The sequence below is a fragment of the Anthonomus grandis genome, chromosome 2, assembly GCF_022605725.1.
Source record: "Anthonomus grandis grandis chromosome 2, icAntGran1.3, whole genome shotgun sequence".
Taxonomy (NCBI): domain Eukaryota; kingdom Metazoa; phylum Arthropoda; class Insecta; order Coleoptera; family Curculionidae; genus Anthonomus; species Anthonomus grandis.
The window spans coordinates 47,039,486-47,057,978 of record NC_065547.1 but is presented as its reverse complement, the minus strand read 5'-3'; the positions used below and the strand labels follow the sequence as shown (position 1 = coordinate 47,057,978).

Genomic DNA, 18,493 nt, shown 5'->3' with positions numbered 1-18,493 from the left:
ATCAATTTTCTCTCTTTTATTTTATAGAAAACCGTTGGATTTTTCCGGATAGTGCTCATAGAAGTTGAGATATCGACCTCCAAAGTTTGGGATTTTATTCATTTTGGGATCTCGGGTATCATTTTTTCACGAAAAATTGATTTTTTGCGAAATTGAACTAACTATACCAGTAGCTTGCTCCCATCACGGTTATAATAAGATTCGAGCGGAACTAAAGCGGCCCTCACATGATCAGTAATACTGACAGTACTTTATATTGTCAGTATTTCATCAATATTTTGAAATTCACCTTACACTATCAATATTTCTATCAGTAACCTATACAATATTTAGTTTTGTTGTGATCGTTCTTTCTAGTATTTCTCTTCTTCAAAAAAAATGGGCAATAAACAAAAAGCTTGTGTTGCCATTATATTGTACTGTACAAGTTTAAAACGCAAGAAGCAAAAAAGACGTTGGATAGGTCAGCGTCAAAAATACACTCATTTAAATTTGTTAAATTTTATAAATAACACAGATCTAGATGATTATATCGAAACTATTTCCGAATAAGTAGTGATGTGTACAATGAACTCCTCAATCTCCTAAGGCCTTCAATTACCCAACAGGACACAAACATGAGGCAAGCAATATCAGCCAACGAAAAACTAGCGTTGACGCTACGATTTTTAGCTACTGGGAGATTTTGAGGATCTAAAATTTTCCGCTATCATTTCTCCTACAACCATAAGTGAAATTGTGATGGAGGTTTGCAACGCCATAATTGAATTATTGGCAGACTACATCAAAGTAAGTAAACATTATTTTTACATAAAACAAATATGCTTTTTTATTATTTTTTTTTTACATTGGAAGCTATTACAATTTATTTAAATGAACTTAAATATGTTTGTATAGTAGGAAGGTCTGTTGGTGATTGTGGTGTGTGTTCTGTTTGAAGGGCTTATTGATGATTTTGGGACACATTTTGAAGCTTTAAATATTGTCGATTTTTACTAACGTTGTGTGCTTCATCCAATGGCATTGGTGGAGAGAACATGGGCGTTGAAGTGTAACTATAGTTGCAACTTGCGGATGGTAAACTTTGAACTGATGGTGCTCTTGAATATACATCAACAAAATTTGCTTCGTCACAATTTATTTTGACGGAGCTTTTGGTTAAGGTGCCCTGTTCCGCCTCGAAAAGAATATCGTTTATGTATTTCTTCGCCAACCTTCGTTGTTGTGGGTCAATAAGACTTTTCAACTTTGCTTCCCAAATTTTTCCAATGAGATATTCACCATCTTTAGTTAGATATTCACGCGCCATGGATAATAGCTGCTGACGATCTTGGTTATCCTGGTTTCCAGTAGCTTTTTTTTTTGTTGCTTTCTCAGTTCTATCAGTGCCTTCGTTTTGTTGCACGTCTTCAGAACGCTGAAACAATAGGAAACAGATCAATGAATTAAATGCTTTGTTTTTTTAGATACCATTAACCGGAGACGAATGGGAGAAAATAGCAAAGGGCTTTGGGACAAAGTGGCAATTTTGGAACTGCCTTGGGGCAATAAACGGAAAACACGTTCACATTATTAAACCAGCGAATTCCGGATCAAGGTACTATAATTACAAGAGCACCCACAGCACCGTTTTGATAATGGTTGATGTTGGCACTAACGGACGGGTATCGGATGGAGGAGTTCTTTACAATACCGATTTTTGGGAAATGTTCCAAACAATCGGTTGAATATTCCTGATGGCTCAAAACTGTAGGCCTCAAAACAGGGGACGTCGTTATTGGCACAAACAGATCCGAACATACATTGAATGGGCTTCGTTTAGGATCATATCGAAATGCATCAAAAAACGCTAAGCAAGTTAGGGAACGCTTTAGGAACTACTTAAATAAAGAGGGGCAAGTGGATTGGCAAAGAAAAATATTGAATTTAACTTAATCGAAATAGGTATTTTGGTTTGTTTAAAAAATGTAAAATGTAACTTTCCTGTTCCAATAAAACACTATTTACTTACCTCATTTTGTATTATTGAGCTTCTTCCTTTCTCCGGAATTTCAACATCTGCTAAAAACTGAAGTTCATAAAATATCCACGAACTGGGTTCATACACACCTTTAGCACTACTACCAGTGCGCTTAGAGTCTTTTATTTTCTTCAATTCCTTCCTGTAATTACTACATAGTGTATTCATTTGCTTTTTCACATCTTCAATAGTGGCTCTTAACGTACATAAATTTGAAGCAAAGCTTCGTATCCGCGTCTTTTTTTGTCTCGATCGGAATACTTTCTCAATGTGATATTCCACAAGTCTGGCATTGACTTATAAGCTGCAATAAACCTCTTTAATATTGATTTTCTTGTTTCTTCTTCTTCAGAAGATATGCTGGATGGAGACTGCATCGAACCATGATGCCTCGATGACTTCACTTGGAAAACTGATTTACTTTATTTTACTGCGCTCGGACGATCAATATTTTCATCAGTATTTTGGCTCCGCCTAAATACTTTCAGGACCCCGAAAGTATTATCAGTATACTGAAAGTCCATCAGTAGTTGCCCTCACACGATCAGTACTATTGTCAGTATTTCGAAATACTGTCAGTTATACTGATCGTGTGAGGGCCACTTAAGAGAATGAGAGCATTTTAAAAATGAGATCACTGGAAAAAGTCATTTTTCGACGTTGTTTTTGAGCCCAAAAATGGGGTCTAAAAATGTGATATCTCGGTTAATATTAGAGCTACGACCTTGCGGCTGTTTCATTGGATTTGGAAGGAAGAAACTAAGTTAAAACTGTTGAAATTTTTCGGATATTGCCCACCGAAGTCGAGATATCGACCTCCAAAGTTTGGGATTTTTCATTTTAAGGATATGGGGGGTATACCCTAGTATCATTTTTTTTTTCACCAAAAATTGATTTTTTTAGAAAATGAGCTAACTATACTAGCGCATTGTGTTTTGTCTTACAGGGAAATGAGAACAAAATTCATTGCTTCAAGACTATATTTATTTTAATTTGAAAATGACTTTTATCGTAACTTATACATTTTTGTGAAGAACTAGAAAGCAATAAATTTTAAGAATGGATAAATCTACACATTATACAGGGTGAAATACGAAGTATAAACGTTCAATTTTAATATGAAATCTTTTATATTGCGAAACTGGTATTTCTTTAAATGAAATGTAAAAAAAACAATTAAGATAAAATAACAGGTATTATTCATCTAACGAGGATTCTGAAGATTCATTTTCATCCAAATATTGCTCTATTTCCATGCCCCAATGAAGTGAATTTTTATTGAATCTTAAATTATTCTTGAAGACGGCTAATTTTGGGTGAGAAGTGATTAACAGCCTTCTCACGAATTTTAGAATTAATTAATTAAAAATATTGGGATTATCAAAGGTGAACCGCCCACGCGGTATTATTCCTTAAGTTTAAGTAAAATTGCGAATCGAATTTGACGTGTCGTGCGTGAAACTGAAACAAGGTACCAATTTATGATTTTAATAAGGGTTTAGTACTCTGGGTATGATTTCTTAATCAAATAGTTATTTTTCTTGTTGGTGATATTGTTAACTTTAAAATGATTTTTCGTTTAAAAAAATACATATTTTTCAATATAAATTAAAATTTGTAGGGTGCCAATGATAGGCAGAGAAAAATGTTATATTGCCAGTGGTTGGCACCTATGCCAATTATTGGAATATTGCTGCTAATAATATTCTCCCAATCATTGGCACCCTATTCTATTTTTTTATTTGCTCATCTCAAGCAATGAGTTTTGTCTTAAAATTTTTTTTTGGTAAATTCATCAGGTATCATTTTTAAAATTTTTTAAACACTATTTTTTAAATTTAAGGCTTACGATATATTATGTTCCTATTAACTTTTGTTCTCAAAATAAAACAGTCCCTGTATTATAGGCTCTCAATTATTAAACCCCCTGTATATTTTTTAAATCAAAAATTATTTGCCTGTATTTTCATACAGGATTTTATTTTAAAAAAATCACGAATAAAATAATGGCATTTGTTATACCCACAAAAAAAGATTCCTAAAATTTTATGTATCTAAACAGATGTAACAAGAGAACTTGTTCCATGTTAAATCTGCGGCGTTGATTGAGAAATTCTCAATCAACGTCTGCGGTGTTTATAATTAAAAAAATATAGCATATAAAATATAGGGTTTTTTATCAAGAAAAAACTTACATGCCTAAGTATAGAGTTTTATAGCTCCTTTCTTTTTTAAGATGGCTCCAAAACCAAAACAGAATCGCCCCAATGGCTCCACCAGACATAGCGAGAAAATTGTTCAAAAAGCTCTTGAAGAAATTCGATCAGGAGAATCAAAAAAGGCAACATCTCGAAAGTATGGGAATCCAAGGGAAACCCTACAGTTCAGACTTTCAAAAAATAAAAAAAGGTCCGTTTACATACTCTTGACAGAGGTGGAGGAGATTCATTTAAGAGAATAAATCATTGATAGTCAGTGCAAAGGTTTCTTAAGGCGTAAAATTGACATTCAAACATTTCTAAATCAAACTGATAAAAGAACACCATTCAAAAATAATTTACCAGGCGATAAATGGTTCAACCATTTTTAAAAGCGGCATCCTGAATTACCAAATCGAACTGCAGAGGCGGTTACTTCAGCTTCAGCAAATGTAGCGGAAAGCGATATTAAAAAGTGGTTCACAGATATCGAATTTTATTTAAAAAAGAAGGACCTATTTGACATCATGAACGATCCCAGCAGAATTTTTAATGGCGATGAAACAAACTTTTATTATGTGCCCAAACTTCGATAAGTCGTTGCTCTAAAAAGCTCCAAGAACGTTTACGAATTAGATATGGGAGATACGAAACAGAATCTCACTGCGGTGTTCACCTTCTCTGCATCGGGTACAATAACACCGCCGATGATCATCTTCCCAAACAAGAGACTTCCACAATCGGTGAAGGACAGTGTTCCAGAAGGATGGACATATGCGTTAACTGATAATGGCTGGATGAAATCCGAAACTTTTTTATTTTACCAAATCTGGAATTGTGTTTTCAGTAATAGTATTTATTGATGGACACAAAACACATGTCACATACCAAGTAAATACTTTATGCTCTAGGCTGAAGATAGTCCTAATAGCCCTATATCCCAACTCCACTCGAATTCTGCAACCCGCCGATGTTGCCAATTTCAGACCCTTAAAAAGTCTTTGGCGTTATGGGGTTTTGCACTGAAGAAGAAATCATCCATTCATGAAACTACGAAAGGAAGATTTTGCTCTTATTTTATACACGGCAGTGGAAAACCTTGATGCAACAACCATATCAAACGGCTTTAAAGCATGTGGATTATTTCCTTGGGATTCCAATGCAATGACTATACCAAGTGCCTAGGAAAAAATATTTATATTATTGATAGTGTAGGAGAACCAGAAGCAAATATTAACAAATAAATTTGACTTTGTTCAAAAAGCTAATAGGTGATAGAAAATTTATGGAACTGGGACAGGCGAGAGTGACATCGGACGACGAGAATTTTGCAACAAATAAGTCTAGAATAAGATCGTTTTTCAACAGCCTTTAGGCAAATGGCAGAAAGCGATTTTTAAACAAATTATTCAGAAGAGGAAATAGCAAATATGTCTATTGTTTTAGAAGGGGAAAATTATAATATCCTGAGACTTTCAGACCTAAATAAAGAACAGTTCACCATTGAACCCACAATTATTGAGGTAATCGACACAAACATAGAAGAAAAGCAGAAGAATAACGCCAATGAAAAGATGAATACGAATAGCGAAATTCTGACACCAGTTGATAATTTGTCGTCCATAGAATTATTTTTACCTAAACCACAAACACCTGAAAAGAAGGACAAAAGAGCAGTAACCAAAATGCCTTGTTATTTCGTCGTCGGGTTTCAAAAGATTGTTGAGGAAAAAGAACAGCTTTAGAGGGAAGAGGAAGAGCAAAAGAATCAAAGAATACAAGAGACTCAAGCGGTAGGCTGCAAAAAAGACAGAAAAGGAATACAAAGGCAAGACTCTAACTGCAAGGAAGGATGACCATCAAAGCCATGTTAGAAACATTTTTAGTTCTCCGCCAAAAAAGCGTCTTTCCCTCTGCACACCTTTGACGGCAGCCACTTCATCAATGGAGAATTTGTTACGAAATAAAGTTTGCTATGTTTGCGTGAAAAATATAAACAGGTCGAACCAGGTGTAAAAAATGTACGAGAACATATCATGTAGAATGTTTGGAAAAGAAAGGTCTATATAAAAAAGAATTTCTTTGTGCCTCTTGTTTGTCTAAATCTTAGGCTGCTTTTTGTAAATATTTTTATAAGACATTATATTATTCATCCTACTTTTAAGTTTAACTATTCGTCTTGTAAACCTTTGAATATTAGCTCGTTTTATTTATAAACAATATTATTTTGATATTAATTTTAGTGCTATTACATGTTATAATCAAGATCAATTGTTGTTTTTTTAAGAAACTGATATTATATGAATAATATCATTAAATTTTTAGTCATTAATATTTGAGGTGCGTAGTGGACAATGTGCCAATAACTGGTGAGACAACTGTGCTATTATAATTTAAAAAAAAAATCTTTTTTTTTCATTTGAAGACAAAGTAGAATCATCAAAGAACATAAACTAGTCACAAGCTGACTATAATATCAATTTTCTGAAAACTAGTGGATATGTGAAACCTAAGAAGTCCTTAAGGTGCCAATAACTGGGTAGTTTACCCTAGTTGCTTAAAAACTAATTAAATTTAGCAATATATGTCTTTTTTTTCCTAATATGTATTACAAAATAATAGCTTAATAGCGGAAAATAATCCCTTTAAGACACGAAATTGCAACTATAAATGCATTTTATGTTACTGATGTTTCTTTAGTAGTCATTCATATTTTTGTTCATTTATTAAGCAAAAAGACGTAAAAAGAAAATAAAGACAAATTGTCGCTGCAACAATTATTTCCCGCGTCTGAAGGCAATATTTGGTTGGTACCTGGATGCGCAGACGACTTAGCAGTCTTACGATTGAAGCGCCACCAGTCGTCTCTCTCTCTCTCTCTCTCCAAGCATATTAAAAAAGTAATTCTCAAAAGGTAGTTCTTCGCAAGTTCTTTTTCGCAAAAGTCTACATTGTTTTTTAAGAAAATCTAATCTAAGTCAATGCTTTGAAACAAGCAGAATCCAGTCAAGTTCTCCAGAGGAAATTAGGGATCCCTGCGACACTCATATCCAGAAATTCCAAAGGTAAGGTGCCATTCATCATTTTTATTGCCAAAGTATACCCTTTTCGCGTCGAATCTCAACAAAAACTTTGTCCTTTAATAGGAACCACCTTTTCGCGACACAAATAGACATCAAATAGTTACGAATCACGTAAATCTCGATTGAGAAAGTCAATCACCATCATCAATAATTTTAAATTAATACCACCTTACACTTCATTGATCCATGAAATAAACGCTACGTCGTACCAAGCAAAATAAATACCTGCCTGTAATAAATAGTAACATCTGTATGTTGGTCATAGACGAGCGATTATGAAATGATACGGTTTGTTATGTAGTTAAGCAAGTAACTAGTCGGTTGCACCATAGATTGATGTTGATGATGATGATGTTGATGCGAGATTCCAAGAAGACGCGAATTAGCGGTACCTTCAAGGTTAAAAGTCAATATTCTCTATACTGGTGGCGTAAGAGTCTTTGTTGCAGAAAAAGACACCAAGAAATGGGCGGGACGTTAAACATGATGGCCGTTTATCATAGAGGATCTTTAATTATGTTTTATAAGATCTCGTTGGTGGTGAGGCATATATTTAATTTTTTATATTGTGAAGAAATTTCTTAATTAAGGAAATATATTTGGGTGTTATCTTCCAATGCTTTACCAATGGAGATATTTATTTACTTTTCATACATAATAATTTAGGACTTGAAAAACTAAACTTTACACCTAACTTAAGATTAATCTAATTGGAGATTGTTTAAAGGAGTTTAATGAAGAACAGAACTCTTGCAGAAATTCTCTTTGATGAATTCTGTAAACAATATGTTGTTTGGAAGAAAGGGACATGGATAAGTGAATGACTTCGGGTTGAGTAAGATGAAACATGGATTGAGAAGAGGGCAAAGAAGTCAGAACGTCTTGTTATTCCATTTAGAATCTTAAAAGCAAAACATACATCATAGTACTCCTTTCTACTTGACATTGGGATTTAGTGAAAGATATGGCATAGTCTGATCAGTAGAACGAAGTGTATGTACCTGATCGTGAAATTTCACGAACTCTTCTTACATAGTCCAACATTCTGTTTGATTTAGAAATAATTTTTATCAAAGTGGCGAGAATAACAAGGCTTAACCAAGATCCTTTACTAAACTAACATACTTTAGAGTCGCATTATTAATTAAGCATTCTACAGGGTACAGACTCCTTTTTCTAATGAATCTCGTGCAGCAACATTTATTAACGTTAAGAGACATCATACAGACGGTCATACAATTGACTAAATTAAATAAATAATGTCTTTATTAAGAATAATAATACTATTACATTATTAAATCTTAAAGGGCGAATTCTAGCTAGTTTAGTCACTAAACCGGTACCCTTAAATTATACACGCATTTATTAAATGCCTATAAAAAAAATAAATAAATACTAATACGTCCTGCTATACATATAATTATTACTACAATAAAAGTTGAACAATGATTTTTATAATATGCAATGTAAAACTGTAATCTTAGTCCAACTGAAAAAAAACTAACTACACATTTTGATAAAACAACAACACATTCTTTATATTTTTTCGGAAAATTGAGATACAATTAGAAGTATGAAAAAAATTATAAAAATTTTATTATATAATAACACAGCTCAGAACGAAAAACTTCTCTGAAATAATGCAGTAGTATATTGTGGCATAATTAATTTGTTTGTAACTCTCAAAGAGTGCTGATGGGTCTCATCCTTAAATATTAATTTAGATTCTTAATATTAAGGCAAGTTTGTTTATAGAATTATATAAATAGACATTTAAAGAAAATACTTAAACAAATTCTCGATATTCAGCCAATTCAACTATTGTATCTTTAATGAAATGTGGTCAAATTTCATAAGACTAATTCTTAAGACGAAGTAATTAGGACTTACTTCGCTAAACATGCAGTTCAAAAATGAAAATTTTTCATTAAGTATTCATGGTACTTTTCGTAGATTTTATAAGGGCGTTTTAAATACATACCAATATGCGAAACCTGTGAAACTTCTGAAGAAGTCATAAGGCGTCGAGACAAGCAATCGCCAATTCTAGCTCACGATTGTTTGAGTATGATTTATCCCAAGATAACAAGGTGCCAGTGATGCCAAGCTTTGACAGTTTTTTAAATCAAAATGGAGTGGTTAATCTTGTCAAAGGCTTTACTAAAATCGATATAATTTTTTTTTTATGGTAAACACAAGCACAAGAGGAGAGTCCTATGTCACTCTTGGAGTGGTGCTTACGCGAAGATATTTATGGGCATTTATCTTGAATCGCTGTAGGTTGTATGCGTCGGGGAATATGTGAGGTGGAAGCCCGTTTCACAAAGAAGATGTTCTCCATATGAATGAGTCCCGATACAGGGACGTCCTCGGGGTAGGCAGGTGGACTCCATGATGATGAGCCGCAACTGCTAGACGCGTCCTTCTTGCCGGAACAGCCCTGGGTGGAATCAGGCCTGCCAGCTCTTAGGAGGAGCACTTACCGTGATAATAACGGTAGAATAAACAGATATCAGCCACCTTTCTCCTGGGCTCCAGACTATCCAGACTCTTTGTCAGTTCTGGTTTGTCGATAAGACGAATAGCTCTCTTCTGTATAGAATCCAGCAGGTTTAAACTATGCTTGGGTGCAGAGCTCCAGACATGCGAGCAATACTCGAGGGAAGGGCGTATTTGAGCCTTATAAAAAGTCAGCAGCTGTTCTGGTGTATACAGTTTTTTCGTTTTGAAAAGCACCCTGGCGACCTCGGCAACGTGGTCATGCCAGGACACACTGTTGGTGACCTCGACTCCTAGAAGATGTAAAGATTATTTCATTGGCAATGTTTTCCCTGCCATAAGTGACTCTCTTTGCATTCATTAATAATTCGCTTGCAGCTATTTCTGGAAGCTAAAAAGTTCCCCCGATTTTCGATGGAAGGATGTTGACGCCATTTGCGATATGCTGCGTTTTTAGTGTTTACTGCCTTTTTGCAATTCAGGTTGAACCATTGCTTGTTGTTTAATCCGCATTTAGTAGAAAAAGGGATATAAGCTTCCATTCCTGCCAAGATCGTCTCTGTAATTTGGTATGCACATTCTGATATGTTATTGGTTCTAAAGCATTTACTTCTTTCCAAGGGAATGAGCGATAAAATTCCCGAAGATGGTTCCACTCTGCTGATTTATCATGCCATACCTTCCGCGGCATCGGAGGATCCTGCGTTTTAACCTCCAACTGGCAAGAGACTGTTATCAATTTGTGATCCGATGTTCCTAGGGGTGCATGTACTGATACTGTGTACGAGTCAAGGTCTGAAGCCAAGACCAGATCTAGGAGACTCGCGAACTCGCCGTCTCGATCGAGGATTCTGGTAGGATCCTCCACAAGCTGCGTAAGCCCGCATATAGTGGCAAATAGCTCACCTTCTCATCCTTCATCGTCGTTCTTGTTGCAGAAGAGCAGCCAGTTGATATTGTGAACGTTAAAATCACCCATGACGATGAGTTCTGCGCTTGGGTAGTCAATTTGCAGATGGTTAATGCAATCAGCCAGGTTTAAAAAGAGCCGTCTATATTGGGTGTCGCTTGGTGGTCTGTAGATACAGCAGATAAATTTCGTGGCACCACTGGCTATTATTTTGAACCACATGACGTCAAAGTCCGCAGGTTCAAGCGTTTCCTCCCGCTGGCAACTCAAATCGTTCTTGACAAATACTAATGGCATGTGCCTGGTATAAATGGCATATCCTGGCGTTCATCGAATGAATTAAAACTGAAGTTAGTAAATATAAAAAGGTTAGTATGGACTAAGCGTCCACTGACAAGTGCGTGTTCTTAATCAACTAAAATCTCTTGAAAAACCTTTTTCAAAACAACCTCGATACATTGCTCAAATACCTTAGAAATAGACGATATGATGCTTATGGGTCGGTAATTAGACACATCGTTTTTATTTCCAGATTTAAATATTGGACAAACGTCAGGGAACAGACCTTGATTCAATGAATCACTAAATAATTTGTGCAAATAGAGATAAAGAGAACGACAGCATTCTTTCAACACTCTGTTGGGACTTAATATATAATAATCTGCACCCTTACTTGCATTAACTTTAGAAAGTGCAGTTTCAGCGTCAGTAGGACTCATCACAACCTCAGACGCTTAATTAAACTTATAATTGATATCGTTATGAAAATAAGGCATTTTGCTGGCTAGTATTATAAACAGAAGAGAAATGCTTTGCCTTAGTGTCACCAAGGAGCATTACACTAGGAATATCGGAACCACCATTAGACTGAGATCTTATGAACTTCCAAAAGGACCTGCTGCTAACATATTTGTAATATATATATACAAAGTAAAATCTGCATGTTTAAAGTCATAATACTAAATCACAGATGAAGTTAAATATTTAGACTTAAGACAAGGTATCAGTTCAAGAGGAGGATGGTGTAAATCAGGATTAACAAGACCGTTACATTTAATTGTGAAGGGTAAATCAAAATTTAAAAAGCAGAGATCGAGAATTGACCCATATTCATTAGCCACCCTATTAATCTGAGACAATCCTGAAAAAGCAAGTGAATCATAGAGAATAGAATCCCTGCCAAACAGTATGTTACAAGCACATAGACCAGGCAGATTTTCCCTGGGTTTCCAAGATATATTAGGAAGATTAAATTCACCAACAATTAAGACATTTTTATACAGTTCACGAGCTATTGCAATATTTCTACAGTGCTCATGGTTGCCCAGATCAGCTAAAATCCAAATTTCTTTTATGGATGGGTCAGCAATATCCAGTTTACGAGATTTAATATGTTTTTTATAGCAAGAAACACAGCTCCACCTCGCCTTTTGGAACTGTTATCAACATTACGGTCTGTTCTATGAACGTTACAGCTAGAAGCGAAAAATTCTTCATTATTATTAACGGAATCCAACCAGGTTTCTGTAAGAGAATAATAGTATAATTTTCAGCCTGAGCCCAAATAGCATCGTACATACATCCTGGGTACGTAATTTTTATGTCATATTTATGGTCATACATTCAATGTTATAAAAATAACGTATTTAGTACGTTCTTTTGGATACGTAGTTCTTACGTACATTAGTTACGTCTCGCGGACGTACGTTTTTTTTGATAGAGAAAGTCAACGAATTCGGTATAAATTAGACACTGTCAAATCGAGATTCCTTCTTTCCAAAGGATTAACACACCCTATAAATTTAGTTAATTTCAAATTTGATCTGATCGAAAAGTAATTAGGTATATGGTTTTCAAAACATCTAAAAAGTATAGATACTGGAATATTTGTCATAATATAATATATCAAAATTATCAAGATCGGTCGCAAAAGCAACCCAGTGTTTTTGTTGCCCCCACTGACTGTCAAATAAGTAATTGGCAACATGAGGGATTTGACACTTTTGACAGTGCTTAAGATAAATGACAGATGCGAGAACGAACGCCCTGCTTTTAGTCGGCTTGGCAATATTGGTGTTATGGCGTGGGTTGTCCCTTTGTGATAAAAGTTTACACACCGGTGAATTTAGAATTTATCGAAAATCGGCTTATAATAACATTTCCTCATTTATTTGAATTTTAAAATATAATTTTAAGGTGCAGCACTACAAGCAGGGATTGGAAGCACAAAGAAAATTAAAGACTGTACTTCGCAATAGATGAGAAGAACAAATGTTTTTTATTTTCTTAAACGTTTATTTTTTGTTTCGTTTTTTAGACATATACGTGTTTTGTTTTATATTTTCATATATTTTTTTCATAATCAATATATTTGCATTTTTTATAAATGAATAATTCTTTCTCCCATGTACATTTTACCACACAAAAAAGGAGTCATGTAAACATCCTAGATACGTCATATTATGTCCAATATATGACCTAAAATATCCTAAAAGTACGTACATATGACGTAGAATTCTGCAGAAAGTGGACGTCCTATATACGTCCATAGTATTCCATAATTTATTCTGTTGTCAACGACAGTCACAAAAGCATCAGAGTTTTCACATACAGAGTAAATTAAATTGCTGAAAAGATTTCCCTTCGTGAATAGTCCTAACTCTCTGTATCTCGTCTGTTACTGCGTTTAGTTGCTTTACTAAGTTGGACTTTAATAGCTCTAATTCTTTAATTTTATCATTAAGTAAATTATTAGGTGCCACGACTTGATTCTGACTGACGCTAGAAGTACTAGTTTGAGATGTAGATTTTTCTATATTATTAACAGAGTTTTGAATGGAAGACACGGACTTATAAAATGCCGTTACTTTGACAATTACATAATTTTATTAACTTAGGAACTCAAACTCTAGTGAAGCTATAGAACACTTATTTCAGTGTTATCTATAGAACAGTTCATTTATCAAAGGAAAAAGTTGTCTGGTTATCAAAAACTTAAATTTAAAGTTCCATCGTCAGACTCAATCTGTTTTAAATTATACATAATTGATCTATTTTATGACAGGTAACTTATACTCTACGCAGATTACATACATCTATCATCTAAATCTAGTGATCCTTGTCAAATGTCAAAATTGAAGGCTCTGTCGCAATGTCTTTATGAGTCCATAGAATGGTGCAGCATCTGCAAAATTTATTAAACAACCTCTTATCTCAAGGGATCAAGGTCATTAATATAATAATATTGAGAAGAAATAAAATAGGGCCAAGCACGGAGCTCTGGGGAATTCCATGATCTATTGGGCTTACAGCGGTTAAGTCATCCATTGACTTGACAATTTGGCTTCTGTCAGACAAGAATGATAACGGCATAAGAGTTTACCGAATAATACTCTGTGATTAACGCAATCAAATGCTTTGAAGAAATCATAGAAAACCGCTACAGCTGCGTTACCAATTCACAACCTGAAATAATGGACTAAAAAAATATTGGATCATTCTCTGTGTGAAATTATGCATAGAATAGATGATGTAAGCAGATGGCGTCCATTAGATCTGTCATGGTTAAGTGATATGTCAGTAGCTAGGTCCAACTTTTCTTCTTTCCAATAGATCATTGATGATAGATGATGTCTGTACCTTTTAAAACTTAGCATCTTCTCCAATTGTCAATTGTCCGTTAATCTTTTTTAAATTCTTATGAAAATAGGAGTGAAAAAGCGGTTTTATTTTAAAAAGTTGGGTACATGGATACCAAAAACTCAATAACCAATAATTTTTTGTAATCGTAAATAATCTAATGGAGATTTTATTAAGCTACATAGTAAACTTTATGCAAATGACCTTTTTCCTATCAGATTTAAGCATTTCCTCATTGTGATAAGATAAGATGTTATTTATTAGCAAGTTGCGTAAAAGTCAACCAATCAATTTTGTCAACAGATTATTCTGTTAAACTGTTTTTGAGTATTGCTCATAATAAGAAATTATCATATTTTATTAAGCATCTTTCTCCTTAAGTACATCCTTCTCATGCACTACAGACTGACTTTACCAAGTTTATTCCTATGTTACTCACTTGTGTGATTCATGATAAGTCTAGTGCAAAAATGAGCATATCTTTAACCACGCTTCTTTAAATTGTTAATATTTTTTTATTTTATTTAAAGCAAATTTTAACTCCCAACTCCCAGTCACTCATCCTAATGCCCTTAGAGCTACAAACCCCAACTTTTGATACTTACAATATTTTTTCCTATTCCATTCGGTTTTCATACTTCCTACTCATCTACCCTATACTGATATTCATCTTACAACCGTAATTACCTTTAATAATATATTTTTCCCGATCATTATGGTAAAAATCCATATTGCATATTATCTTTCTTAGCCAAGTAATAATAACTAATCTGGTAATCTAATTTTGCAATGAAACGTCACGCAACAAAGAATCGAGAAAAGTTCACAGTGAAGCGTTTCAAGTAAATGAATACCTTGCTTGATCTACTGTTACCGGGAGTAGTTTAAAGTTAAAGTAAAGTAGAGCAGCAGCAAGTAAAGGGCAAGAATTTATTCTGAAGCTCAACTAAATTACAAACTACTTGTACTGACAATCGATTTGTCAAAACTCGAGAAAACAGCTGATTTACCGTCATTCCGGAATGTTCATTCGCGGCTCCTTATATATTCGGCGTTCTGCCGAGTATATAAGGAGCCGCTTGCCGATAGCGATTAGTATACAGTTCAGTAGAGTAAATTTCGGAACATTGACGCAAGATTTAAATAGTTAATAAATATTTCTTGTAGTCGAGTTCCCGTAGCGAAGTGTGTAAATAAATTAGTCCCTTTTTAATTGTTTTAATTCCTACCTAATGAACGGTACAAACCCAATAAATCATTAATTTTCTATTAGTCTAGCAGTTATCAAGTATCATCACTTTCTTGCCTTGTCTACATTTGTTTTTCTTACACATCTACCTCTAGTATAATTACCATGAGTTTCCAAATACCTCATCTAAATTTTGTTTATTAGTCATCATTACATGTTTCTCCATTAACACCTTTAAATCAATCATCATCAAGAATGATGGCCCAAAATAAACCCTTCGTCTTCTATTGCTTCCTTAAACAAAGAGACTGCCACCTATATATCTAATTTGCTAATAGTACCAACAATTTTCTACTTATTAAATAGCCCTGGTAAGCCGGTTATGGTAGAAAGGTTACATCTACTAACCAATGCGCCAATTATTAATCATATTATAGTAGTTTTCTTCAGTCTGGCTTTAAGGTCACTGCCTTTGTATATTTTATGATCCGCCCAATTGTCTAACGTATTGGCTCGGTATTATGTTTCATAGGTCAATAGGACAGTACGCGAATATGGGTCGAATCGATTGTAAAATCTTAAGGTGTGATCATAAAAAATTGCCGGTTTTATAAGATAACCATCCCAAAAAAAAAAAAAAAATTGAAACTCTCATTGTGTATTCTGATGGTAAATAGTCCCCGGTTACACAACCATCATTGTTTTACGATACCATTGATGATTATGCCGGTTTATTAGGTATTCAATTCAGATCTTCTTCCGGTCCTTTCTATGGTATTTTACAAAGTGATCACTTACCTCACAGCTGCGCAGTAGTGTAAACTTTCTATGGGAAAAAATCTGGTGATTTTTTTGTGGTTTTCGTCGACGTTTTCTAGGAGGATTCCGTTGGACCAGACGCTTAACCAGCTGTCGATACCTTTGGCTCCTGTGGCACCCTAGAGAAGAAAAATATGATCACATTAGATTAGAAGGGCCATCATACAACATGAATATCGTTGTTTCGCTTGAAACTTGTGGCTAAATGTGCTCGACACAAGGCCATTAAAAAAAGAGTTAAGAAAATCACAGAGATTAAAAATTCGGGCATTACATGGAAGAATAAAGAAAATGATCAAAATCTTTTGGAAAATCAACAAAACTATTAATTACATTTATTAAACTCATCACTGAAGAGGTGATTCGTACCCATCGTCATATTAAAGAATTCATTATTTGTAAGACATAGTAGGGCCAAAGTATTGATTATAATATATATCGTATATTGGAGCAATAGTATTGTTTTGTGCCTTCGGAAACAACTAAAAATTTTGATGATATTATAAAGTGATTTTTGCCATTTCAAGCAATTGGCATCATTGCATCAGAGATGCTGCAAGCAAACAAACCTGCCCATAGTTCCAAGGCATGCTACTTCTAGCCTTTCAATGTTCTAAACATCTAAACTAATGCTACTTGTAAAGAAATTTTAGATGGAGGTCGAGCTGATACCAAAGGCCCATAAAAAATGTATACAGCCATTTTCATGGTTTTTAACACAATAATTGTATTTATTTCAAATTATTTCAAATTAAATTAGACATTCCATTGCTGTTTTTCAAGGAGATAATTTTGAATGTATTAAATATATTCAAATAATAAATGACTTTTTCCGAAAGAGGCTCTCATTCAGTCAGTTCTGCTCGAATCCCATTATAACTCGGTGTTTTCGTAATGTAGGTGATCTGACGAAGACGCTGGTATTGTTAGTTCGATTTCGAAAAAAAATCAATTTTTGGTAAAAAAATACCCGAAAAATGAAAAATCCCAAACTTTGGAGGTCCATATCACGGTTTCTATAAGCACTATCGAGAAAATTCCAACGGTTTTGTCTTAGTTTCGTCATTCTGACTTCAACAAGACCATCCGCGTTGGTTATACCTTGGTTTTTAACCAAAAACACGCAATATTGTTTTTTTTTCTTGAAAACCGCTAGAGATACGTATAAGGAGGTATGATTAAAAATGACTTAAAATGAAGCAGGGTTTGGTTTTCCATATATGGCTAACGTACCATCGGTCGTCAATTATCCTGTATAATAAACTCTTATACACACTATTAAGCGACGAAATGCAACGTTGCCGCATCATACATTCATTAAATATAAGACTATTAAAAACACACTAGAAATACCGTGAAAGATAATTGGATTATTGAAGAATGCGGTTCTATTGGCAACGTTATCGCCGGTTTCACGGTTTAGAGCAAATAATTCTCGATGAATCCTTAAACGGGGGTCCGAGCCAATTTGAAATAATTGAAATATCTAAAATATGCCCGGCACTTTCGCCAACTCGTTTACGATTATTTTAAATGGCATCTTAGATGCGGTTTTGTCGCGTTGAAATATACGCCTTCGCCAATCTATTAGCATTATTATTTCAAATTGTTCTAGATATATTATGTAGGTTTTTGCTTGATGATGATGAGTCACTCGCCTGGAATGAATGCGTTATGTGATTTTATTTATTTACTTATTTAATGTAAATGGTAACTTTGTGGGTGTTTAGTGCGTATTTGGACGGGCGATTTTGTTTGTTTTATTCGCGAGGAATTTTGCGTTATAGTAAGATAAATACGGTGTAAGTGTCTTCGTGATTTACTTTTATGGACTATTTTAAGTTAGTTGGGTTTAATTACAGTTTATTTCTTAGTCCAGAGGCTCGATAAATAATATCTTGAATTAAAAGGTTTGTAAAGCTATTATAGGCTTAAGGGATTTTAAAAAGCAAGGGCCTTTGGTTAATCATTAATTTCTTCAAAAATGTTTAGTTGAGGTATTGGGCGAGATATTTTTGATTATTCTTAAAATAAAACTTTGTTTTCGGTAAAGGTCTAATACAGTAACTTTTCTGGAAAAGGTACCTGAAAAATTATTGACCTACCCACAAGACAGTAACCAACCAAACCCATCTC

At 34.3% G+C, this 18,493-nt stretch overlaps 1 protein-coding gene across 3 annotated transcripts in view; it reads right to left on the bottom strand.

The window, feature by feature from the left end:
- LOC126746763 (uncharacterized) overlaps positions 1-18,493 on the bottom strand; it is a 112,138-nt gene that overhangs the window by 63,858 nt on the left and 29,787 nt on the right. For all 3 annotated transcript variants that reach the window (XM_050455130.1, XM_050455112.1, XM_050455121.1), the window contains exon 3: positions 16,337-16,476. In XM_050455130.1, the coding sequence (XP_050311087.1) occupies positions 16,337-16,476 (140 nt within the window). The remainder of the gene's footprint in view (positions 1-16,336; positions 16,477-18,493) is intronic.